At 37.3% G+C, this 26,468-nt stretch overlaps 1 protein-coding gene and 1 pseudogene across 2 annotated transcripts in view; both read right to left on the reverse strand.

Annotated features, from left to right (window-relative positions):
• Positions 1–26,468, reverse strand: part of ADAM9 (ADAM metallopeptidase domain 9) — a 176,829-nt gene that overhangs the window by 73,151 nt on the left and 77,210 nt on the right. For both annotated transcript variants that reach the window (XR_011433256.1, XM_001491500.6), the window contains exons 12-14: positions 15,741–15,912; positions 7,749–7,841; positions 6,562–6,757 (exon numbers count right to left, since the gene is read on the reverse strand). Coding sequence is in view for 1 of the 2 variants with exons in the window: in XM_001491500.6 (XP_001491550.3) it covers positions 6,562–6,757; positions 7,749–7,841; positions 15,741–15,912 (461 nt within the window). In the remaining variant the exon portion in view is untranslated. The remainder of the gene's footprint in view (positions 1–6,561; positions 6,758–7,748; positions 7,842–15,740; positions 15,913–26,468) is intronic.
• LOC102149654 (chymase-like) lies at positions 8,385–9,406 on the reverse strand (annotated as a pseudogene).

Genomic DNA, 26,468 nt, shown 5'->3' on the forward strand with positions numbered 1-26,468 from the left:
ATGACTATTTCCTGTAGTAAAGAGAGCACTCATATGCTATGGCATTATCTGACAATAGATATTTCCAAAATATCACCACTGGAGACTCCTATTCAATCACTTATAAGAAGCAAGGATCTGGGTAACTGTGTATGTGATAATTTGAATATTTTTGTCATTTGTCAAACAAATGAGTAGGATGAGATTGACTGATTGTTCCTGATATCATTAGACAAAGTAGTGGGGGGGAGGGGGGGCAGAGCAGGAGGATGGTGATGCTCAGCTATTCCAATGCCCAGCTCAAGCACTGCATAAATGACCTGAAAGCTCCTCTGTTTGCCCTGAAGAAGACCCTTATCTCCTTCAGTGAGAGGGCCGAGACTGCTGAAACTCAAACCCAGAAGTTCATTCTGCAACCCGCTGAATTACAGCCCAAAGTTGAACTCCCAGCCTCATAGGGTGTCTACTGTTAAGGTGAAGGCATTGATTGCGAGAGAATGAGATCCTGAAAGTTGGAATGAGGAGATGTTGAAAGACCCTGATGGAGCTGGGGACATTCAGCCCCTAAATTCTGATGAGTCTTCTTTTTCAGGGGAAGCAGCATCGTCTATACCCTCATCTAAAGGGATTAAGCCTGCATTGCCTGAGGAAACTGTGGTGGCATCCCTGAGGAAACTGCCATGCAAGACCATGCTGATTCTCACCAGAACTCACCCCCACCACCCCTCTTTGCTTCTAGACCTATAACAAGATTCAAGTACCAGCAGGCCCCTAATAAGTGTGACTCATGAAAAGAACTACTTGGATTTTCCAGTTTATACACAAAGAAATCTATAAAACATGTGGGAGAATGGATATTAAAGATGTGGGATAATGGAAGAAGAAACATAAAGTTGGATACGCTGAATTTATTGATATGGGCTCATTAAGCAGAGATTCCACATTTAATGTTGCAGCAAGGGGAGTTAGAAAGGGCTGTAACAGTTTGTGTGATTGGTTGGCTGAAACATGGACCAAAAGGTCAGGGAGCAAGTTGGAAATGCTGGACCTGCCTTGGTTTAATATAGAAAAGAGATCCAGGAGTTTACAGAGATTGTACTGCTAGAGTGGATTTGCCATTTAAGACCTACTTACTCACTCTGGGAGGATCCAGAAGACACACCTTTCACCATGACTGTGAGAAATAAATTTGTGAGGGGAGCCCCAACATACCTAAAATATAGCTCTGTGATTGCTCTTCTCTGTAGGCCACTTTACATTGGGAACTATGGTCACTAAACAGGGGAACTTAAATGCATAGGGAGTAACTGGATCCCCAGTGGCAAGGGCCAAGTACAAAGGCACTCAACTGCAAAGGCAAGGTGGACATGGTTACCATAATGGACAGCAAAGTCAAAGGAGCAATCAGACAAGTCTGACTTGCACAGACATATGGCACTAGTTAGTTGACCATAGTACTCCTAGAAGTGAAAAGATAGGAAGCCTACTAGTAAATTCTTACTAGGTCTGTATAAGCAGAAAAGTTCCAGGTCAAGTAAACAAACGTCTAACCTAAATCAAATAAACAGTTATGAGCCCTCAATCGACTCCCAGACTTGAGTCATATTACAGATCCAGAACCCCTTAAATGAAGCAGAGGACAGGCCCCTCCGGGAAAGACCCTGATGCACTGCCAAAAATTTATCCTGTTAATCTTTCTCCCATCCTTCTTTACTAGGGTAACTGCATCGTGGAAAAGGAAAAGATAAGACCTTTCAGGGACTATTGCACACTGGCTCAGAACTGACACTAACTCCAGGAGACCCAAAACATCACTGCAGTCTACAAGTCAGAAAAGTAACTTACGGATGTCAGGATATCAACGGAGTTTTAGCTCAGGCCCATCTCACAGTGGGCCCAATGGGACCCCAGACCTATCCTGTGGTTATTTCCCTAGCTCCAGACTACATAATTGGAATAGACATAATCGGTAGCTAGCAGAATCCCCACATCAGCTCCCTGACCTGTGGAGTGAGGGCTATCATGATGAGAAAGGCTAAGTGAAAGCCACAGAAATGCCATCACTGAGGAATCCAGTAAGCCATAAGTAATATCACAGTCCTAGAAGGACTGCAGAGGTTAATACCACCATCAAGGACTTGAAAGATGGAGAGGTGGTGATTCCCACCACATTCCAATTCAACTCACCTATCTGGCCAGTGAAAAAGACAAATGGATCTTGGAGAACAATAGTGGATTATCATAAGTTTAGCCAGGTGGTAACTGCAATTGCAGCTGCTGTAGCAATTATGGCTCCATTGCTTGAGCAAACTAACATATCTCCTGGTACCTGGTACGCAGCTACTGAACTGACAAAATAGTTTTTATCCATATTGGTCAATAAGGACCACCAGAAACAGTTGCTTTCAGCTGGCAAGGCCCACAATACAGCTTCACTGTCCTATCTCAAGGGTATAGTAACTTTCCAGCCCCATGTCATAATTTAGTTTGCAGGGATCTTAATCCCCTTTCCCTTCTACAATATATCTCTTTATGGGCAAAACACATGACAATATTTGTGCTCCACGTGAAACCTCACCAAAAGGTGGCCTCAGGAGGGGAGGATTTTAATAATCAGGTGGGTAAGATGACCCATTCTGTGGATACCAGTCAACCTCTCTCCCCAGTCATCCCTGTCATTGCCCAATGGGGTCATGAGCAAGGGGCCATGGTGACAGGGATGGAGGTTATGCATGGGTTCAGCTACATGGACTTCCACTCATCAAAGCCAACCTGGGTATGGCCACTACTGAGTGCCCAATCTGCCAGCAGCAGAGACCAACACTGAGTCCTCGATATGGCATCATTTCCCTGGGTGATCAGCCAGCTACCTGAAGGTAGGTTTATTACATGGGAACCTTTCCATCATAGCAGAAGCAGTGTTTGTTCTTACTGGACTAGACACTCTGGCTAAGTACTGCCTTCCCTATATGCAATGCTTCTGCCAAAACTACCATACATGGATTGACAGAATGTCTTATCCAGCATCACCTTATTGCACACAGATTTGCTACTCATCAAAGAACTCACTCCACAGCAAATGGTGTGGTAATGGGCCCATGCTCAAGGAATTCACTGGTCTTAGCACATTCCCCACCATCCTAAAGTGGCTGGTTTGAGGGAATGGTGGAATGGCCTTTTGAAGACTCAGTTATAGTGCCAGCTAGGTGGCAATATGTTGCAGGAAGGAGCAAAGTCTCCAGAAGGCTGAATGTGCTCTGAATCAGTGTTTAATATATGGTGCTGTTTCTCCCACAACCAAGATTCATGGGTCCAGGAATCAAGGGGTGGAAGTGGAATGGCACCACTCACTACTTCTCCCACTGACCCACAAGCAAAATTTTTGCTTCCTGTTCCCAAAATCTTTGCTCTGCTGGCCTAGAGGTCTTAGTTCTAGAGGGAGGAAGGCTTCCATCAGGAGACACAACAATGATTCCACTGAACTGGAAGTTAAGACTGATGCTCAGCTACTCTAGAGTCCTCAAGCTTCTGAATGAACAGGCAAAGGGAGTTCCTGCGCTGGCTGGGGTGATTGATCCTGACTACCAAGGGGAAACTGGACTGCTCCTCCACAGTGGAGGTAAGGAAGAGTATGTCTGAATACAAGAGATCCCTTAGGGCATCTCTTAGTACTACCATGCCCTGTGATGATGGTTAACGGAAAACTACAACAACCCAATCCAGGCAAGACTCCTAATGGCCCAGAGCCTTTAGGAGTGAAGATTTGGGTCATCCCACCAGATAAAGAACCACAACCAGCTGAGATGCTTGCTGAAGGCAAAGGGTATATGGAACAGATAATGAAGAAGGTTGTTAAAAATACCAGCTATGACCACATGTCTAGTTAGAGATATGAGGACTTTAATTGTCATGAATATTTCTTCCTTTTTTGTTATAAACATATTTGTGATTATATATACATATAATATCCTTGTTTTGTACCCTCTCTTATTCTCTTATCATGTAACATAAGATGTATTGAGTTTATATGATTGTATAAATATTGTTCATTTTACATCCTAGTGTTTAAGTTAAGGGTTATCAAGGAGAAGAGTAAACATCACTCCAGGACCTTACCTCTTCCTCTAAGGAAGTGTTTCGTGCATTTCTGGTTGCACACAGGATAGCTGTATCATGTCAAGTGGAATTATGACCTTGTTATTGTCTTCTTTTGGAGATTACATATGGTGTAAGGAGATGTGTAATGGTGCCAAGTTGACAAGGGGTGGACTTGAGATGGTTAGTTTTATGTGTCTACTTGACTGAGCTACAGGGTACCCAGATATTTGGTCAAACATTATTTTTATATTATTCTGTAATAGTATTTTAGATGAGATTAATATTTAAATTGGTAGACTGGGTAAAGCATTTTGCCCTCCCTAATATGAGTAGACCTCATCCAATCAGTTTAAAGCCTACATAGAACAAAAAAGCTGACTGTCCTTGAGCCAGAAGGAATTCTTCCTGAGGGCCTTCAGACCAGGACACCTTCAGACTTGACCTGACTCATCCAGTCCTCCTGGGTCTCAGGCCTGCCAGCCTTTGGACTAGAACTACATCATTGCCTCTCTGACTCTACAGCTTGCTGACTCATCCTGCAGATCTGGGACCTACCAGCCTCAGGATTGTGTAAGCCAATCCCTTATAACAAATCATATATATATATATATATATATATATACATATACATATATATATATGTATGTATATATATCCTACTGGTAACATAATACCTGATGCCTCTAATCACTTCAGGCCACTGATGAATAATTTGCAGTCCAATTAGTGGTAAGAACATAGAAAACTAACCAAACCCAAAGACAGAGAGAGAATTATTAACTCAAGAGAAATTAAAAAAGCAAGAAAGCAATTGTAACTTACTACATAGCTCAGCTGTAAATAGCATTAATAAGACTATTATACAATACACAGTTCCACCGTGTGTGTGTTTTCTCCACACCACCAAGCAATTCTCTGATACCGTTGGGTGTCCTGTGATGGGACTCAATTCTGACACTATCTTCCTGAAGATCACATCAGATCTTACAGGTTAAAGGGCTCAGTCAAACCACAAGACTTCCCTCCTCCCCTGATTCCCCCCATCCAGGGGCCAATCCTAAGTCCCGGTTGTCACTTGTGCTTCTGACCAACAGGCTGTAGATTGGAGGTTCCTACAATCCCCTCCTTCGGTTTAATTAATTTGCTAGAGAACTCAGAGAAACATTTTACTTACTAGATTACTGGTTTATTATAAAAGGATATAACTCAGGAACAGCCAGATGGAAGAGACGCACAGAGCAAGGTAAGGGGAAAGGGCACAGGACTTCCATGCCCTCTCCAAGTGCAACACTCTCCCTGAATCTCCACATGTTCACTAAGCCAGAAGATCTCCAAACCCTGTCTTTCTGGGGTTTTATGGCAGCTTCATGATTGATTAATCATTGGCCTTTGGTGACTAAACTCAATCTCGGAGCCACTCTCCCCTCCCTGGAGGTGGAAGAACTGAAAGTTCCAACCCTCTAATCATAAGGCTGGTTCCCAGGCAACCAGCCCCCATCCTTAGGTTGCCAAGGGGCTTTCCAAAAGTCACCTCACTGACATAACAAAAGAAACTTTATGACTCTCACCACTTAGGAAATTCCAAGGGTTTTAAGAGATGGGTGCCAGGAACTAGACAAAGACCAAATATATATTTCTTATTATAAATCACAATATCACAACCGTCAGCACTGCTCTAACTAAAATTACAATTAATCCATATTAAGAGGATGGAGAATGGCAAATAAGCCTGAGTATGATGAGAGTTGACAAGAGTTGAGAGAAGAGAAGGAAGGAAACTAAATTCTCATCTTGCATAGTGAGAAACCAATAGTTAACACCTATAATGAAAATATCAAAAGGTAGCATTACCAAGAGATTATCTAAAGACCTGGAGCAAGTAATAAAATAGTCAGCTAGAAAAGGTAAAAGTGGTTGCTTCCAGAGATGGGGCTATTAGCTGGGAGTACACTTTATTTTTCCATAAAACCTTGTAAATAATTTGACTATAACCTAAATGTACATATAATTTTGATAAAAATGAAAACTTCAAAAAAATAAAAAACATCCTAAATACCTATCAGTAAGAGAACAGATTCCATTTATATAATGGAATATTCTAAGGCACCACGACCTAAATGTATCAATACCAATGGGTCTCAAAAGCATTTTGAATAGACAATGAAAAGAGCAGACCTTTGTGTATATCCCATACTGTTTCCATAAATTTACTAAAACTAGAATACTGTGTGTATATATATGAAATAGCATTTATATACATAGGATACAGAGGTGAGAGAGAGAGTAAAAGCAAAAATCACCAACTGAATCGCGACACATCAAATTCATGAGCATGACTGCCCATGGAGAAGGAAAGAGGGAGATCTGACAGGAGAAAAGAAACAGGAGAACTTCAATTTTAGCAAGAATGCTTTAATTCCATTTGTAACAAAACTAAAGCAAAAAATAAAACCAAAGCAATCAATTATAAATAAAATATCTTACTTGGGCCAAAGATGACTTGACACTGAGCATCATAATACTGGCACACGCCATTGTAACAATAGGCTTTGTTATTCTGGCAAGGATTTCCATTCTGAATAAAAACATCTGGCTGACAGAACTGAGAAGAACCATTGCAATATTCTGGAAGATCACATTCATTGGTTTTTCCTCGGCATAAAGTACCTCCTGGAAGAAACTAGGGTAATAAAATTCAAATTGAACAGGAATATCAGGACAATTCCTACAAATTGCTCAAATCTGAAACCACAGTATTTATATCTACAAAGAGTGCTAACAACAACAAAAGATTAAATAATCCAAAAGAAAAAGGAACAAAGGCCAATAATAGGTAATTCGTAAAAGTCATGAAATATGAAAAATGAATAAACATAACTTCATTGATAACCAAAAGCAATGCAAATTAAACAAAGATATAAAAGCACTCTACATCTATCAAACTAACCAGGATTATAACACTTGCTCACAACTAATGCCAGCATGAAGAAACAAGCATCTGATTACACTGCAAGTACAGACTGACGCATTTGCGGAAGGTATATAAAATGTGTGTCAAAAATTTTAATATGCATACTCTGCCCCAACAATTTCACTTATAAACAAAAATTGGAAACAAACTTAATGTCCATCATTAGTTAACTAAAGAAATTATAATACAGCCATACAAAAGAGTACTAACCATATAATCATGTAGACCTACAGAAACGAAAGGAAAGTCCACGGCATCTTACTGAAAAAAGCAGGTAGTAAAAATACGTGGATCTGGGTTTACCCACTTACCCACACACACATACATATACACATATACACACTCACATTTGTATAGGAAAAGTGACTAAATTAATAACAAATTATCAACAATGGCTACCTGAGGAAGGTAAAATGATAGATGGTCCTTCACTGTCTACTTTATATACTTTGCAATTGTTAAATTTTTAATTAAAAAACATAGATTGCTCTTAAATCATAAAAAAAGTGTTTACTTAGGAAAAAATCTCACTAGACTATGTCATAAAAGACTGCGACAAAATTGCAAGCAAGCGGCATCAAATTTTTCATATAATCATGTAATAAAAATAGAGCTCTTACAAATCAGAGAAAACAAATTTTGAAATACACGTATTTTTCCTTTTTTTATTTTTTTTTCCAAATAGGGAGGAATTCCTTACCCGACAGTCTTTACAACAGTCGCCATATGCACAGTCAGCAAAAGATTTAAGCTTACAAGTACTTCCTTCGCAACAAGGGTCCAATTCACATTCCTATGAAGAGAAAATGACTGTCAATAAAGAAATGATTTATTGTCATCAACATCCATCAATAAAATTCTTACCTTAGACCTAAAATCTACTTCTTTCTAACCCGGCTAGAGCAGTTACTCTCTGGAAACAGTCACTTAGTATCCTTCTGGATTTACCAATGACTCTTTAGGTAAAACTACTTAGCTCTCAATATATTTCAAAGGACTGAAATCATAGAAAGTACGTGTCTTTGTCTGCTAGGACTGCCAGAGCAAGACACCACAGACTGGTGGCTGAAACAAACAAAATTTATCATGCCACAGCTCTGGAGGCCAGAGATCCAAGGTCAAACTTCCAGCCTATGTGGTTTCTGGTGAGGACTCTCTTCCAGGCTTGTAGGCAGCTGCCTTCTTGCTGTGTGCCCACATGGCCTTTCTTCAGGGTGTGTTTAGAGAGACACAGAGAGAAAAGACAAGTGAGCTCTCCCATGTCTCCTCTTCTTTTTTTTCTGGAAGTTGGGTCTTTATTGAGGTTTACTGAGAATTCTGTGACCTGGATGAAACTTCTTGAAGTTTAAGGATATGAGAGGACTTCAGCAGGAACCAGAGGCAGCTCCAGAGTGAGTGGCACAGAGAACCTCCTCAGGTCCACTTCCAGATTTCCCCTCAGGCTGGTCCAGGCTCCAGGGTTAATTTCCCTTAAGAACACTATTGATCCAGGGCTGGCACTGGGAAATCTGGGTGAAGACAGCAGAAGGCTTTGCATCCCACCATCCATAAGAGACAGTGCCCTGGGCTATCCCAGCACACAGAAGAGGACCCCCTGAGTCTCCCTCAAACATAGATTTTGTCTTCCTGGGATTGTCAACACACAGCTGGAGATTGTGGTCAAAAGTTGTGAAGTGTCTACAGGCCTGGGGATCCATGAGTGAAGTGTCTGCAGGCCTGGGGATCCATGAGTCTCAGCTTCACCTCTTTTGCACTACAGTGCCTGATTCCTCCACTTCTGTTATTTCCCAGCCAGCCACCTGGCACATTCTCTGAGGAGGGATGAAGTTGAATTGGGGTGGAAGGGGAAGTATCCCCACAGCCAGCATCAGGTTGGCTTTCTCCTTCAACTTTAGTAGCTCGATGTCATGGCAAACAGTAAAGTCATCATATTTTGGATGAGAGAATTATCTTATGACCTCAAGCTTCTGCCATGTGTCTACTTTCTCTTTTATGTTATGGGTTCCAAGTGTGACCGTTATAGACCTTCAGGCTTAGTAAGCAGCCGTCAGCACAAAGTTCTGTCTTATCAGGAAACCACCGCAAGTCACCAGGTCATCTTGGGGAGTGACAATTTCCAGGTGGGCCAGGTAGGAGTGGGAGTGAGGCTTACACTCTGTGACCCCAATGATCTCTCCAGTTTCAGCTCTGGAGCACAGGAGAAAGAGCAGCAGGGGAAGAGGAAGATGATGCATCTTCTCAGAAAGGCTGCCCAGGGCAGACGCTACTTCTACTGTCCAATCTTGGGTTTTATAACTCCCAGCAAGCAAGGGAAGGGCAGAGCTGGTAACCACAAAAACTGCATGGTCATGTTTTCCAGGGGTTTTTGCTTTTTATTGAGGTAAAACTGGTAGATAACATTGTTATAAACTTCAGATGTACAACATTATAATTGGATATTTGTATACACTATAAAGTGATCATCAGCATAAGTCTAGTTACCATCCATCAGCATACAATTCTAGTGTCTCTTCTTATAAGGACACTAATCCTATCAGATCAGGGCCCCACTCTCAGGACCTCATTAAACCTTAATCACTTCCCTAGAGGTCCCATCTCCAACTACAGTCACAGTGGGGTTAGGGCTTCAACATACAAATTTCAAGGGGACACAACATTCAGTCCATAACAGTATGTTTAACGATCACTGGAAAGCAAGCTTCCTCAAACGCATTTCTCCTCATGCTTGGGGGGGTCTGATTTCTCTGCTGGGTGGTCTTCACCTTATGTGAACATCCTTTGTATCTAGCTTGGCTTCTCTCACCCTACTCTGAGCCATTACAGCTCTCCACACCTCCCCAACCTCCCACCCACAGAGATACCTACTCTCCTATGTGCTAACTAATGTCTGCAGGTCTGAATTGTTTGAGAAGGGAAGGAGATGGGGGAAGGGGAGAGAAGACAGGGGAAAAGAGGAGGAAGAGAGACGGTGCGGGGGAAAGAAGCTTTCTCTAATGTTTGAAGAATATTTTTGCTATGTATAGAATACTAGGTTGACAGTTTTTTCCTTTCAGAACTGTAAATTTACTGTTCCTCTGTCTTCTGGCCCTTACTGTTTCAGAGAAGAAATCTGCTACCATTTATAGTTTTGTTCCACATTGTCTTCTGGATTTTTCCATTATTTTCTGTTTGTCTTAGCACTTTAATTACAATGTAGTTGGGTGAATTTTCTTTGTAATGATTCCAATTTGGGTTCTCTTACTGTTTTGGAATGTAACTCAATGTTTTTCCTTAATTTGTATTTTCAGCCATTGTTTCTTTAAATATTGTTTCCCTCTCATTCTCGCTCTCCTCCTGGGATTTCACTTATGGTTATATGAGACTATTTGATATTGCTACATGTCCCTGATGCTCTGTTCTTTTTTCTTTAACCTTTCCTATTTGTTCTTTAGATTCAATTATTTTTTTTTCCTACTTCATGTTCACTGACTCTTCTTTTTTCTGCCATCTTAATCTATTATTAATTTTCTCCAGTGAATCTTTCATTCATTGGACTTTTCAGTTCTATAATTTCCATTTGGTTCTTTTTTAGTTTACATTTCTCTGCTGAGATTCCTTATCTGTTTACTCATGAAGATCATATTTTTCTTTAATTCTTTGATGATAAACAATGAAATACATTCATAGCAGCTTTATTCATAATAGCAAAATGTTATAAACAATCCAAATGTCCTTTGATGGGTGAATGGTTAAACAAACTCCAGACAGGACCTCTGGGCTGGTGAAAATAACAGCATAAACACTATTCCAAGTTCTTTGCAGTAATAGCCATACAATGGAATATTACTCAGCAATAAAAATGAATGAAATATTAATACATGCAGCAACCTATATTGATCTCAAGTGCATTACACTTAGTGAAAATGTCAGTCTCAAAAGGTTACGTATTGTATAATTCCATTTATATAACATTATTGAAATGGCAAAAACACTGATGGAGAACAAATAAGAGGTAGCCAATGGCAAGAATAAGGGCTGGAGTTGGGGTAGGTGTGAATACAAAGAGGTAGCAGGAGGGAGCTCTTTTGTGATGATGGAATAGTTCTGTATTTTAATTGAGGTAGTGGTTACATAAATCTATATATGGGATAAAACTACATACACACACACACACACACACAAATGCAGGTTAAAAATGGTAAAAACTGAATCAAGTCTGTAATCTAGTTAAAGTACCTACGGCAACATCCTGGTTTTTATAAGATGTCACCTTTGTGGGAAATTGGGTGAAAAATACATTTGCAACTTCCTGTCAGTTTATAATTATTTCATAATAAAATTTTTAAAATAAATGAGCTATAATCTATACCTAGTGCCATACAAAAAAATCAAGTCAGAATGGATCATATACCTAAACGTAAAACCAAAAACTATAAAGCTTCCAGGAGAAAGCCTTTGCAACCTTGGATTAGGCAAAGATTTCTTACATATAACAACAAACGCACAACACATAAAAGCACAAATTGATAAAATGGGTTTCATCAAAATGTAAAACTTCTACTCTTCAAAAGATACTATTAAAGTAATTAAAAGACAAGCTACAGGTTGGGAGAAGATATTTGTACATCGTATATCTGATAACAGACTTGTAAGCAGAATATAAGAAGTACTCTCAAAACTCAATAATAAGAAACCAACCCAATTTTTAAAATGGGGAAAAGAATTTAACACAACATCACCAAAAAAGATACACAGATGGCAAATAAGCACATGGAAACATGCTCAACGTCACTAGTCATTAGGGAAATGCAAATTAAAACTTCAATGAGGCACAACTTTACACCTAATAGAATGGCTAAAATGGAAAAGTCTGACCACATGAAGTCGCAGCAAGGGTGTGAAAGAACTAGAACTCTCATACACTAATACTGGGAATGTTAAATGGTACAATCACTTTGGAAAACACTTTGAAAATTTCTTGAAAAGTTAAATATACACCTACCATATGATTCAGTCGTTTCACTCAGAAGTATTTACCCAAGAGAAATGAAAACATAAGTAAGTCCACATAAAGACTTGTATATGAATGTTCACAGCAGCTTTATGTGTAATAGCCAAAAACTGGAAACAGTCCAAATATACATCAACAGATGAAGAGAGAAACAAATTGTAGTATATCCATACTACTCAACCATAAACAACAATAAAAAGAAATGAACTACTGACACAGGAGCAACACGATGAACTGTACAATAATTATGCTGAGTGAATGAAGCTAGACAAAAAGAGTCATTCCATTTATATGAAATTCTAGGAAATGCACACTAATGTATAAAGACGGAAAGCAGATCAGTGATTGCCTGAGGAGGATGGGGGAACAAGGGGTGAGACGAACGGACTACAAAGGGTCACAAAGAACTTTTTGGGATGATGATGCATTCATTATCTTGATTGTGGTGATGGTTTCACATATGTATACATGTATCAAAACTCATCAATTTGTATGCTTTAAATACGTGCAGTTTACTATTGAGGTCACTTTCCTATCAGACCTCATTGGTCCTTGCCCCTTACTTATCCAGCTTCCCCTTAAGACTCGGCTTATCTCTGTTTGCCCCCACCTTTGCCCTGTAAAGGAAAACCTTTTTCTGTTCGACTGTGAGATGCTTCAAGATTTATGAGATAAGAGCATTCTGTCTATTACAATAGTCTTTCTTCCGAATAAAGCCTTTCCTTATCTAAGTCCGAATTTGCTTTTTGACATTTTTTCAATTATACTTCAATAAAACTGTTAAGTTTTTTTCAAAACTACTGTGCAAGTCAGACAGATGGCCTCATAAAAGAATGGAGAATCAGGAAATAGACTATGTATACAGGAATTTTGTTTATTATAAAAGTACTACTTTAAGTGTTTTTGCAACAACTGATCATTAGTGGATAATAGTTAATTCTCTAACTCACTCCACATGAACCCCCCTCAATTAAAGAGCTAATATAAAACTTTTAAATTAAAGAAATACTAGAAGAAACTATAGAGGGATTATGATAATAACCTTGAAACAGGAGTACTAAAAGCCTGATCAAAACACAAAATTTAAAAAGTCTTAAGAAAAAAAATTGATAAAGTTGCCTTCACTTAAATTTTAAATTTCAATATAATAAAATACATCATATGAAAAACTAAATGCCAAAAGTGAGCCCTAACATAAACTACAGACTTTGGGACAAAATGACGTGTCACTGTAGAGTCATCAATTGTAACAAAGGCACCACTGTGTGGCAGGATGTGGACGGTGGTGGAGGCTGCGCGTATGTGGGGACGGGGGGGATACAGGAACTCTTGGAACTTTCCATTCAGTTTTGCTGTGACCCTAAAACTGCTCTAAAAGATAAAGTTAATTAATTTTTAAAAAGCCAAATGGTAAGCTACAGACAGAAGGGAAATATTAGAACATACACAACGAAGGACTTTGCCTATAATATACGGATTTCATCTAAAAATCAATATAAAAGAAGAATCAATAACCCAACAGAAAAATTGACAAAGGATATAAAACAGTAATCATAAAAGAAAATTATGCATTTGGCTTATAAGCATATGAAAAGATATAAATTAAAACAACATCTTATTTTTCACCCATCAAAATTAAGAAAACATTTATTATCCCGCGCTGGCAAGTCTATGGGGGGGCATTGAATGCCATGAGATACCGTTGACAGAAGTGCAAATTGACAAAGCTTTTTTGCGGGAAATTTCATAGCCTCTAATAAAATTTAAAACACACATACTTTTCAATTCAGCAATTCTGCCTTTATCTATTTATCTTAGAAAAATACTTGTATATATACACATGCGGCGTGCACAAGGATGTACTGTTCACAACAGAAAAACACTAATTACAGTAAGTAAATGCCCATCAATGAGAGTATGGTTAAAGAAATCCTTATATTGGAAAACAAATCAGTAGATTAAAGAATTATGTCTACATAATGTAATGACATAGAAAAATCTCCAAGACATATTAATAGAAAAAAAACCTCTGCACACAACATAGTAAGTCTGATTTCATTTATGTAAAAAAAAATCCAACTATTTACAAATGTACATAATGTGTATATTATGTGTGTGTGTGTGTATTGTGTGTGTGTGTATATAAACATATACAGAACGAGAGAGAATAAAGTCTAAAAAGAAACACACTAAACCTGTAAGAATGATTACCATTGCAAAAGGAAGCTAAAAAATTTATGGGGGGAATAAAAGTAGGAAAGGGGAATTTTGTTTGTACTTACTATTTCAAACTTTTTTAAAGATTGGCACCTCAGCTAACAATCGTTGCCAATCTTATTTTTTATTTTTTCTGCTTTCTCTCCCCAAATCCCCCAGTACATAGTTGTATATTTTAGTTGTGGGTCTAGTTGTGGCACGCGGGATGCCACCTCAGCATAGCCTGACCAGCGGTGCCATGTCTGCGCCCAAGATCCAAACCAGCGAAACCCTGGGCCGCCAAAGCGGAGCGTGAGAACTCAACCACTCTGCTACGGGGCCAGCCCCTTGAAACTTTTATACCAAGAAAAAAAACCTGTGATGTTTGAGGGGGCAGGGGGTACATTTTTAAAGAGTAATTTTGTAGTGTGAAAGCTCAAGAAGCAAACAAAGACTATTTCAATAAGTTTGATAGCGAAGTAAACAGTCAGGAGAAAGCAAAACATATAAAATATTTAAGGAGAAAGATCCAAGAATGCCTGGAAAGGAGAAGGGCTTGGTCATGCTAACGGCATAACGTTAATTTAGAAATTAAACATAACCTCATTAGGCCTTATTTTCCTCATCTGAAAGTGAGAATACAAAAAAATATCAATCTTATAGGGTTACTGTGAGGATTATACCATGTAAGACATTTAGCAGAAGTGCCTGAAATGCAACAACAGTGCGATGAAGGCCCATTACAATTTCATCATAAATTGCATACTGCTTTTCTAGAACATGAAGCCTTCTGGCAAAAGCCAGGTGTGGTCAGGTAAAGAAGCAGCAGCAGCACTTGTGGAAAAGACTGAGAATACAGTAAAGCTTACACAACTGAACAAATTTCTTTAAATTTAGTGCAAGGCTTAGGAGGAAAGGGCTTCAGTGGCTCATTTTGAGAGGAGGATGGCTAAGATACAGAACAATAATAAAAATAGACATGGGCTTAGAGCAATAAATGTGGGTAATACGGGTGATAAAGCAGGACACCAGTAGGTAAACTGAAGCTTAATAAGAGAGAATGCTAACGTGAGTAGCAAGAATTTTGTAATGGAAGGACTCTGGAGAATGGGCCGGCTTCAATTTATTATTAAAATGAGTTCAACTGAATAAAGATTTCTGCAATGGCAGTGCCAGAATAGCGAAAGCTTACAAGTAAAGAGCCACGGGAAAAACTGGTTAGCTCTTTAAAGCAAATACACGACTCAATAACCATAAGAGAAATGGCAGAAGGTAGCAAAAAGTAGATGAATAAACATGCTGCTTTCCTTGACACCAGAATAGACGACTCCATTAGTTATGTTCTGACCAATCCCAGGAATACATCCCCACAAGCAAAAGACCTATCCTCATTTTGTCACTGAACTTTACTTTAGCCCCTATGCCAGAGTCGCTCAAAGCAAGCTATTTTATTTTTTGCAAATCCTGAAGCAACTTCACAAAGCAAAAATCAAACATTACACTGACCTTTGGAGTACCACAGTCACACTCTTCCCCGGAGTCCACCAACTTATTTCCACAGAAGGGAGCACTATAGGCTTCGTCTGGCTTCGGAATATTAAGAAGGCAGCTTCCTCCTTTATTTAAAGTTAACTTCTCAAAGTCCTCTGCACTGCAACTGCTAAAGTTTCTGGAACCTCTATAATAAACATTAATAAAAAGATCTCATTGTCATATATATAAACAATGGAATACTACTCAGTCATAAAAAAGACAAAAATCATCCCATTCGCAACAACATGGGTGGACCTTGAGGGTATCACGTTAAGTGAAAGAAGCCACACAGAGAAAGACAAACATCATATGATTTCACTCGTATGTGGAAGATAAACACATGGACAAAGAGAACAGATTAGTGGTTACCAGAGGGGAAGGCGGTTGGGGGGTGGGCATAAGAGGTGAAAGGACACAATTATATGGTGACTGACAAATAATAATGTACAACTGAAATTTCACAATGTTTTTAACTATTATAACCTCAACAAAAGAAAAAGAAAAAGACCTTATGTCATAGCAATTACTCATTTCAAAAATTTTAAGTCACGTCTTCAACCAAATGAATATTTAAAATGACAGAAAATAAGCTAATAAAAATAGAGAGAATGGGAATTAATCTCTATTTCTAATAAATATAGACCATTGTTTCAATTACTACATAATTCAGTATTTTGGTTACAATATATTATACCTCCATGAAAATATCTTCCAAACACATCACTTACATTGAAAATCAAAATCATAAATCTCATCATCAGGAGAGACCTTAAAAATTATCTATCTAATCCTATCCTGAATTAAGTTTTGCTTACCTTCCATAGTAAAAGTTCTTCAAATATTTGAAGCTAACTATATGCTTCCCCAATCTTTTTTCACTCTGCACAGTAACATTCTTATGTTCCCTCACTGTCACTTACAGGGAGTCATGTGAAAATAGTGTGAATGGGCAATTTCAGTGAGGGTGCACTATAGTCATCCAGTAGTAGAACGCACAGGGGAGAATTTAAGCTTCAGTTTGAGGTTTAAATACCTTTTATGATAACTCCTAAGAATGACAGTTTATACTCTGAACGCTAGATGGGCTTCTAGAAACTCTTCAACTGCAGCTATGTGAGATTTATACGTACACAATTACACATACAATCTTGATGTGTTCTACATGTTGTTGGGGGTTTTTTAGTTACTCTTTTACTCAATAACTATAAAATATTTTCAGATAGTCCTATTGGCTATTTTTACTTTTTTTTTTTGGTGAAGAAGATCAGCCCTGAGCTAACATCTGTTGGCAATCTTCCTCAATTTTCTATGTGTGACACTGCCACAATATGGCTTGATGAGCAGTGTGTAGGTCCACACCCCGAATCCAAACCCATGAACCCCAGGCTGCCGAAGTGGAGCATGCAAACTTAACCACTATGCCACCGGGCTGGACCCTATTTTTACTTTCGAAGACTAGTGGGAAACACACCAATATATACAACAAGAATCTCTGAGAAATCTAAGTCACATTAAATTTCATCAGGGGAATATGGGGTGCCCTGAAAGAATCTGTTTTCCATTGGTTTGAGTAATGGCGCCAAAAGTAGCAGTGGGAGTGAAAACCGTTGCATTATAGTGATTGAGGAGGTCTCCCAATCTAAGCTGAGTCTTTTGCACACCCGTGGAATCTAAGAAACAGTTCCTTCATATGAGACTTTGCCCCCTGGGTATACGTGTTACACTCTTCTTTGCTAACTGGCCCAAATCTCCAGGGAAGTAGACAGTTCTGGCTCTTTTCTCTTGGGAGTGGAGAGCAGTCTGCCTGGAACATTTTAGTACTGTTAACTATTTCACAAAAAGGTCTTTGCACGGAGGATGCTGAAGGATTTTAACAGATAAACCGGCAGAGAAAGAAAGCAGAAAGAACATGAATAATCAATTGTCTATAATAAAAAGCTAAACAAAGACAATATTTGAATTCATATGGAAAGAAAAGACTTACCACAAGGTTTTTGACAGTAACAAAAATGCTTATTTTCTGTATTCTTTTTCCTGCTACTCTCTGTTTAAGAATATTTTGAGTAGGAGTCCTTTTGTACAATATCATTCATTCAACAAATATTTGTCAAACATCTATTATGTACAAGGCATTCTTCTTTTTGCAAGGGATAAAATAGTAAAAAGAAGCAGACAAAAATCCCCACTCCTGTGAAGGTGACATTCTAGTGAGTGGGACAGACTACAAACATAAGGAAGTAAATTTGATAGTATATGAGAAGATAAGAGCCATGGGGGGAAAAGCTAAGCAGGTGAAGGGGATGACCTGTGCAAGGGGTGGGGGGGCCAGTGCAATTTTTAAAAGAGCAGTCAGGACAGACACTCCATACATTGTGACAACTGAATCAAAACTGGATATCTAAGGGGAGAACATTACAGGGAGAAGGAAGAGCAAGTGCAAAAGCCCTAAGGCAGTAGCCTGCTCCACAAGTTCAGGGAACAATAAGGAAGCCAGGGGGTTGGAATGGAGTGAGCCAGGGAGGGAACGCATAAGGAAGAGCCACAGTCAGAGAAGGTGGGAATAGGCCATTGTAAGAATCTGACTTTTTACTGTGAGTGAAATGGGGAGATTCTGGCAGGGGGGATGAGACAGTGGAAAGTGTTGAGCAGGACGAACATGATTTGACTTCTGTTTTGATAGAATCACCATGCTTGCTATGTTAAGCAGGAAGACCACACAGAAGGCTCTTTCAGAAATCCATTCAAATGATGATGATGGATCAGCAGGGTATCAGCGGAAGCAGTAACAAGTGTTTGGATTATTTATATGTTTTAAAAGAACAGCCATTAAAACGAAGAATGTGGGGGAAAAAGAGAGATGTCAAGAATGACTCCGAGGCTTTCATCCTGAGCTACCAAAAGGAAGGTGTTACCGTTAACTGACATGGGGGAGACTGTGGGTAGAGCAGGTTTTAGGAGGGACAATAGTAGTTTGAGTCTAATAGACATCAAGTGGAAATGTCAAACTAAAGTATATAATAATAATTTGATAAACAAGAGACTTCCATTTAAACAGAGGTTTGTAATTGTTTTTTATTTCCTATTATTGATCTTTATGTAGTTAGTACAGCATCTGCCACATAGTACACATTCAACAATGTTTTCTGTTAGAATATATTAATCAGCCAACAGCGACGGCAGTTGTGCAGACATACGTATATTCCTACATTTGAGTCTTCAATTTTAATCTACACAAAGTCCACCACTTCTAAACAGGTTATTTTAAAATAAGCCTGTTGTTTTGCAGATGGAACACATTTTCTCATAGAAACAATGCTTTAAATGTTTGATCCTAAAGCAATCTACAAAAAGAAAGTCTGTTTCACCCACAATGAAGTTGACTATAGTACTGAAGAGGATAACAAAATCATAAGCACTTCTGGCACTTTTTAGCAGATGGAGATAGTAACAAACATCCCCAGGTTGGCCTTTAGCAATGCTTTCGAAGCTAAAATGAAAACATTCTTGTCCTAGTCATCCTTGGATGGCACCTACAGTAATAAGAAGGATAATCTTTCTCCTGATACTTGGCTTGAATAGCAAGTAAAGTTTTCCTACTCTTCTACCTATCACTTCTGGGCAATAGGATATTAATTTAAAGTATCTCCTTATCTCTTTTCTCACATCTAGGTGAGTCTCCCAAAACTGCTTCAAAAGGAGATAGATGTGACTGAGAATAATGGAAATGGTCTACCAGAATATGATAAAAAAAAAAAAATCAACTATCATGTAGAACGTTCTTTATACCAATAATCTAGAAATAACCAGAACACATTCCCACCATTAACATCCTAACACCCACAGCCTAGAAATAGGAAGACCTAAGAGAAGACTCTAAGTGATGGCACTTAGATTTAAAAAGGAAAAAAAAAAACAGAGCACTCTGATTTTGGAGACCTTTGGTGTAGGTGGCACTGAGGGGGAGTTAAGAAAGCCATTTCTCCAGAAAAATACCTCCCAGGAAGAGCACCTTACAGTTCCAGGAATCCAAGAGCTGTGTGTGAGAAGAACACTACCAGGTTGCCCACATATCTTAAATAATAATGAATATCATGTTACAAAGTTAGATTATAACTAATATTTACCAAATAGCATATGAAGTAGAAGGTGGAAAATCTGTCCTCAAAAGAAGAAGATTTAACACCACCAAGGATAACAAAATCCTACTTGTCAAATTATTCTTACCAAAAATTATTCAAATACAATGGCCAATACATTATCAAAACACAACATAGAGACACAAGATACTATGATAACCACTATGAGAAAAAAAGAGACACTATAAAGAAAAAAAAAAAGATAGAGTCCAATAAAGTCTCCAGATACTAGCATTATCAAACAATAACCAAAAAAAAATCCCTGCTTGCTACAGTCAAGGAGAAGAATGACAAGCGTGAAAATTTTAGCAGGGAATGAAAATCCACAATGTAGGAGATTTGAAAGAGAACCAGATAGAAATGTGGCAAATGAACTATAAGGGGCAAAATTAAGAATTCAGCAGATAGGTTTAACAACAGACTAAATACAGATGAAGACAGGATCAGTGAACTGAAAGATGTCAAAAAAATTACCCAGAAAGGGGCTGGCCTGGTGGCGCAGCAGTTTAGTGCACACGTTCCACTTTGGCAGCCTGGGTTTCACCAGTTCAGATCCCAGGTGCGGACATGGCACTGCTTGGCAAGCCATGCTGTGGTAGGTGTCCCACATATAAAGTAGAGGAAGATGGACACTGATGTTAGCTCAGGGTCAGTCTTCCTCAGAAAAAAGAGAAGGATTGGCAGCAGTTAGCTCAGGGTTAATCTTCCTCAAAAAAAAAAAAAATTACCCAGAAAGAAACACAAAATGATAGAAAATATAAAAAGAAAGAGTAAGAGACAAAGAGCACATTGTGAGGTCTCACACACAGTTAGTGAGAATAACAGAAGAAAAAAGACAGCAAATATGCAGAAGCACTATGTACAGAGGCAGTATGTGAAAACACAATGACTGAGAATTTTTCACAACTGACAAAAATTATCAAACCACAAACCTTTAAACTCAAAAAACCCTAAGTAGGATATGAATGCATATTTTGTATGTGTTTCTGCATGTTATATATATATTTTATATATACATATATATATTTATTATATATACTTACAAATATATTTATAAATATATTACACATATTTATATATATATAATATATATATTTAACTTGAACATGATAGTGAAACTTAAAAAAAAAATTAGGGTGGAAGATGATACTCCAAGCAATGGTAGTTGAAAGAAAGCAGGTGTTGCCATACTTCCACCAGACAAAACAGACTTCAGAAAACAAAGGTAACAAGAGACAAAGATAGGCATTATATAATAATAAAGGAGACAATCCACCAAGAAGACATAAACATTTATTAATATATATGCACCTAACATAGGAGCACCAAAATATATAAAGCAATTGTCAGACCTCAAGGGAAAAACTGACAGCAATACAATAATACTATGGGACTTTAACACCCCACTTACATCAGTGGACACATCATGGAGAGAGTCAACAAGAAAACATCAGCCTTAAATGACACATTAGACCAGAATGACTTAACAGATATATACAGAACAATTCCATGTGAAAGCCGTAGAATACTCATTCTTCCAAGTGCACATGGAACATTCTCAAGGATAGACCATATGTTAAAATATAAAACAAGTCTCAATAAATTTAAGAAAACTGAAATCACATCAAGTATCTTTTCTGACCACAAGAGTATGAAACTATAAATAAATTACAAGAAGAAAACAGGGAAAATCACAAATTTGTAGAGATTAAACAACATGCTACTAAACAACTATTGGGTCAATGAAGAAATCAAAGGAGAAATTAAAAAATACATGGAGATAAATGAAAATGAAAACATCACATACCAAAACCTATGGGATGCAGCAACGCAGTGCTAAGAAGGAAGTTTATAGCAATGAAGGACTACCTCAAGAAACAAGAAACACCTCAAATAAACAATCTAACCTTAACCTACAGGAATGAGAAAAAGAAGAACAAACGAAGCCCAAAGTGAGAAGGAAGCAACATGGAGGCAAAAAAAAAAGAGTGAAATACCAACATGCTGACAGAAAATAACTGACAATATAGAATTCTATATTCAACAAAAATATCCTCAAGAATGAAAGAAATAAAGACACTCTCAGGAAAAAACAAAAACTAAGAGATAGTAAATACTATCAGACACACACTAAAGGAAATTCAAAAACAGTTCTTCAAGGACATTAAAAAATGATACCAAACAGAAGGTCAGAGATTCAAGAGGATCAAAGAGCAACGGAAGTGATCAATATGCAGGCAAATCTAAATGAATAGTAATAAACAATGCTCATTAAACATTAATAACAAACAATGATAACAATATCTTTCTGGCACATAGCTATACAAGTCAAGAAGGGAATTTGTTGTTAGTGCTGTTGAGTCAATTCTGACTCCTAGTGACCCTGTGTACAGAAGAGCAAATGCCCTGTTTTGCTATCCCATCCTCTCATCTTCTGGTGTTATATCAGACGATGCTCCACTGTTATTCATAGCGTTTTCATGACCAATTTTTTCAGAAGTAGGTGGCCAGGTCCTCCTTCTTAGTCTGTCTTAGTCTGGAAAGTCTGCTGAAATCTGTACACCATGGGTGACTCGCCATGGGGTATTTGAAATACCAGCAGAGCTTTCAGCATCATGTCAAGACCACAGCCACCACAGTATGACAATCAACAGACAGGTGGTGTGGTTCCCTAACCTGGAAATTAACCCAGGCCTCGGTGATGAGAGCACTGAATCTCTGCCACTGGACCACCATAAGAAGGGGAGAAAAGGAGTTAAACTGTTCCAAAGTCCAAGAATTGTGTAAGGAAGGAAATGATTTAATATTAGATACAATAAATTAAGAACATGTGTTTTAATTTCTAGGGTAACTTCTAAGAAAAATAATATAATAAAAGACTAAATAAGTTCCATTCTAATAGAGGGGAAATAATGACTATCGAAAACACACTACCAATACAAAAGAAGAAAGAAGACTTTTTTAAAAAGAACCTAAAAGAAGACAAAAAAGACATTATAAGATGGTATTTATACTACTACTACTGTATTTCATTAATCCTAAAACATATTTTTTATAAATTTAAAATACTCTGAAATTGGGATTCATCTTACAATTAAAGTATTAATTTAATTGGCACCATTTTTTCTTTTTTAGTGATATGTAAGGGTATATCTTATAATCAATGACATCTACATTGCAATAAATACAGTATAGTACTAATTACATTAATCATAAGTAAATTAAGTGATACAATTAAGAGACAAATATTGTCAGGCTGGATTTAAAAATAAAACCTAAATGCATGTTGTTTAAAAGCATACACCTAAAACAGTAGGATAAAGAGAAATTCAAAGTAAAAGGATGAAAAAATACACTGTTGACATTACAAAATAAATCTGGGGAAGCTAAATTACTATCAGGCAAAATTGACAGTCCTAGCCAATGCAATAAGAAAAGAAAATGAAGACATACAGATTGGGAAGAAAGAAATAAAACTGTCTTTGTTTGCAGAAGACATGATCATCTACTCAGAAAACCCAAAAGAATCAACAAAAAAATTTCTGAAACTAATAATCGATTATAGCAAGGTTGTAGGATAAAAGATTAATTTACAAAAATCTATTGCTTTCTTATATTTCAGAAACAAACAACTGAAATTTTCAATTAAAAACACAATACCATTTATATTAGCAGAAACAAAGACAAAAGAAAAAAGAAATATTTAGGTATAAATCTAACAGAATACGTACAAGATCTATGAGGTAAACTACAAAACTCTGATGGAAAAAATCAAAGAAGATGTAAATAAATGGAGAGATACTCCATATTCAAGAACAGGAAGATTCAATATTGTAAAGATGTCAGTTCTTCCCAACTTGACCTATAGATTCAATGCAATCCCAAACAAAATCCCAACAAGTTATTTTGTGGACATCAACAAACTGATTCTAAAGTTTATATGGAAAGGCAAAAGTTTCAGAATAGTAAACACAATACTGAAAGAGAAGAATAAAGATGGAAGACTGTCACTATCTAATTTCAACACATACGATAAAGCTACAGTAATCAAGGCAGTGTGGTACTGGCAGAGAATAAATAAATAGATCAATGAAAGAGAATAGAGAGTCCAGAAATAAACACACACAAATACAATCAACGTATCTTTGTACCAAAAAGCATATCTTTGGAACAAAAGCAATTCGATGGAGACAGGATAGGCTTTTTAACAAATGGTGCTGGAACAAATGGACAACCGCATGCAAAAAAAATGAATCTAAACACAGACATTATATCCTTCACAAAAATTAACTCCAAGTCAATCACAGTCATAAATACAGAATGCAAAACTATAAAATTCCTGAAGATAACCCAGGAGAAAATCTAGGTGACCTTGGGTTTGGTGATGACAGTTTAGATATAACACCAAAAGTATGATCCTTGAAAACGAATTGGTAAGATTTTATTAAAATTAAAAACTTCTGCTCTGCAAATACTCTGTAAAGAGAATGAAACAGCAAGCCACAGACTGGGAGAAAATATTTGCACGACACCTATCAGATAAAAGACATCTAAAATATACAAAGAACTTTTAAAATTCAACAATAAGAAAACAAATGACCCAACTTAAAAAGTGGGCCAAAGACCTTAACAGAACCTCACCAAAGAAGATAAACAGATGGCAAATAAAAATAACACATTATGGGTAATACATTATTCCAGGAATAATTTTACATTACAATATCAATGAATATTATCCTCTACTTTGAAAGAATAAGAAGAAAATCATAGGATTATCTCACTAGAAACAAAAAAGAGCATTTGACAACATTAAACATCCATTAATAATAAAATCTCTTAGATCACTAGGAAGAAAACAAATTCTCACCAGAATGTTGGTTCTGCAAGGAGAGAAATCTTTGTATTATTAATATATCTGAGGCACTTAAATTAGGGCCTAGCAGAAACACTTTGCAACAATTACTTCTTCTTGAATAACCCAATAAGGGATATTTACAAAATCTTCAGCAAACATAACATTTAATGGCAAAATGCTGAAAGCTTCTCTTTTGATATCAAGAATAAGACAAAGATGCACATTACCATCACTTCTATTTGAACATTGTACAGGAGCTCCTAGCCAGTACAATAAGGTAACAAAAATATATAAATAAGTTTTAAGGACCGATGAGAAAGAAAAGAAATTATCATTATTGCCAGATGATATGATTGTATAAGTAAAAATCCAAAAGAATTTATAGGTAAATGTTTAACACTAATATAAGAGTGTAATAAGGCTGCTAGATATAAAATAAAGTCAATTTTATTTTCATATAAAGAATTAGAAATTGAAGTTTTAGAAGATACTTTCAGCAGCTTCTAGAAATATTAAATAGAGAGAAAACACTAACAATACAGGAAGTTTACATCTCTACAGAGATAACAAAAGTATTATAAGAGGAATTAAAGAAGACTCCATACTGAAAATACGTTAATTCTTCACCAAACTAACCTAGAGATTTAATACAATACCAATCAAACCTCCAATAAGACTTTTTGTGGAACTTGACAAGCTAATTCTAAAATTTACATGGGAAAGCCACAACTAGCCAAGACCCTCTTAAATAAGTAGGTCAAAGTAGGATAACTTGTTTAATATAACCCATTATAAATCCGTGGGAATTGGGAAAGTGCAGCATTGATGCAAATATAGACAAATAAACAAAAGAAATAGAAGCAAGAGCCCAGAAACATACACATATATTTGTGAACACCTGATTTATGACAAAGGTGACACTGCAAAGGAGCAATAAAGGAAAGTCATTTTAACAAATTGTGCCAGTTCAACCAAGTATTCATATTGGAAGAAACATGACCTCTACTTAGACAATGCACAAACGGTAATTCTAGGTGGATGATGAACCTAAATAGGAAAGTCAAAACAGATGAAGAGTTGGGAAGACAACACAGAAGGATATCTCTGTGACAGCAAGCTCAGGGAACAATTTCTTAAGACACAAAAAGCAATAGTCATAAAGGAACAGATTGTTATACATGACTACAGTAAAACTATAAATTAAGAACTTTTCACTTAAAGTCATCAAAAAATTTATTTAAAAACTTCTATAAACCAATAAAGATAGACACCCCAGTAGAAAAACTGGGAGGTTATTGAACAGTGTCTTCACATAAAAGGAAATCCAAATGGCCTGTAAGTATGAATAAGTGATCTAACCTAATCTCATTAGTAATCAAGGAAATGCAAGGTAAAAGCACAATAAACTACTACTACATACCCAACTTATTATTAAAGTTTCAAGTGGAAGAATATCAATTGTTGATGAGGTAGCTAGTGGGAACTCATTGTGCCCCACAACACACCCCCTCCACCCACCTTTGATTTCAGCAAAGTCATAGTGGACAGTTCCCCACAACTCCTACCTCTAAGCTTATTTGCTTCAGGTGTAACTCAAAAGCACAGGGGAGTTAAAATCCCTGGGGGCAACCCTCAAACCAAAGGCAGTGGAAGCAACAAAAATTAAAATGTACTGCAGCTACCTGCATCAGGATGGGCAAACATCCCAAA

This window comes from Equus caballus, chromosome 27 (assembly GCF_041296265.1).
Source record: "Equus caballus isolate H_3958 breed thoroughbred chromosome 27, TB-T2T, whole genome shotgun sequence".
Classification (NCBI taxonomy): domain Eukaryota; kingdom Metazoa; phylum Chordata; class Mammalia; order Perissodactyla; family Equidae; genus Equus; species Equus caballus.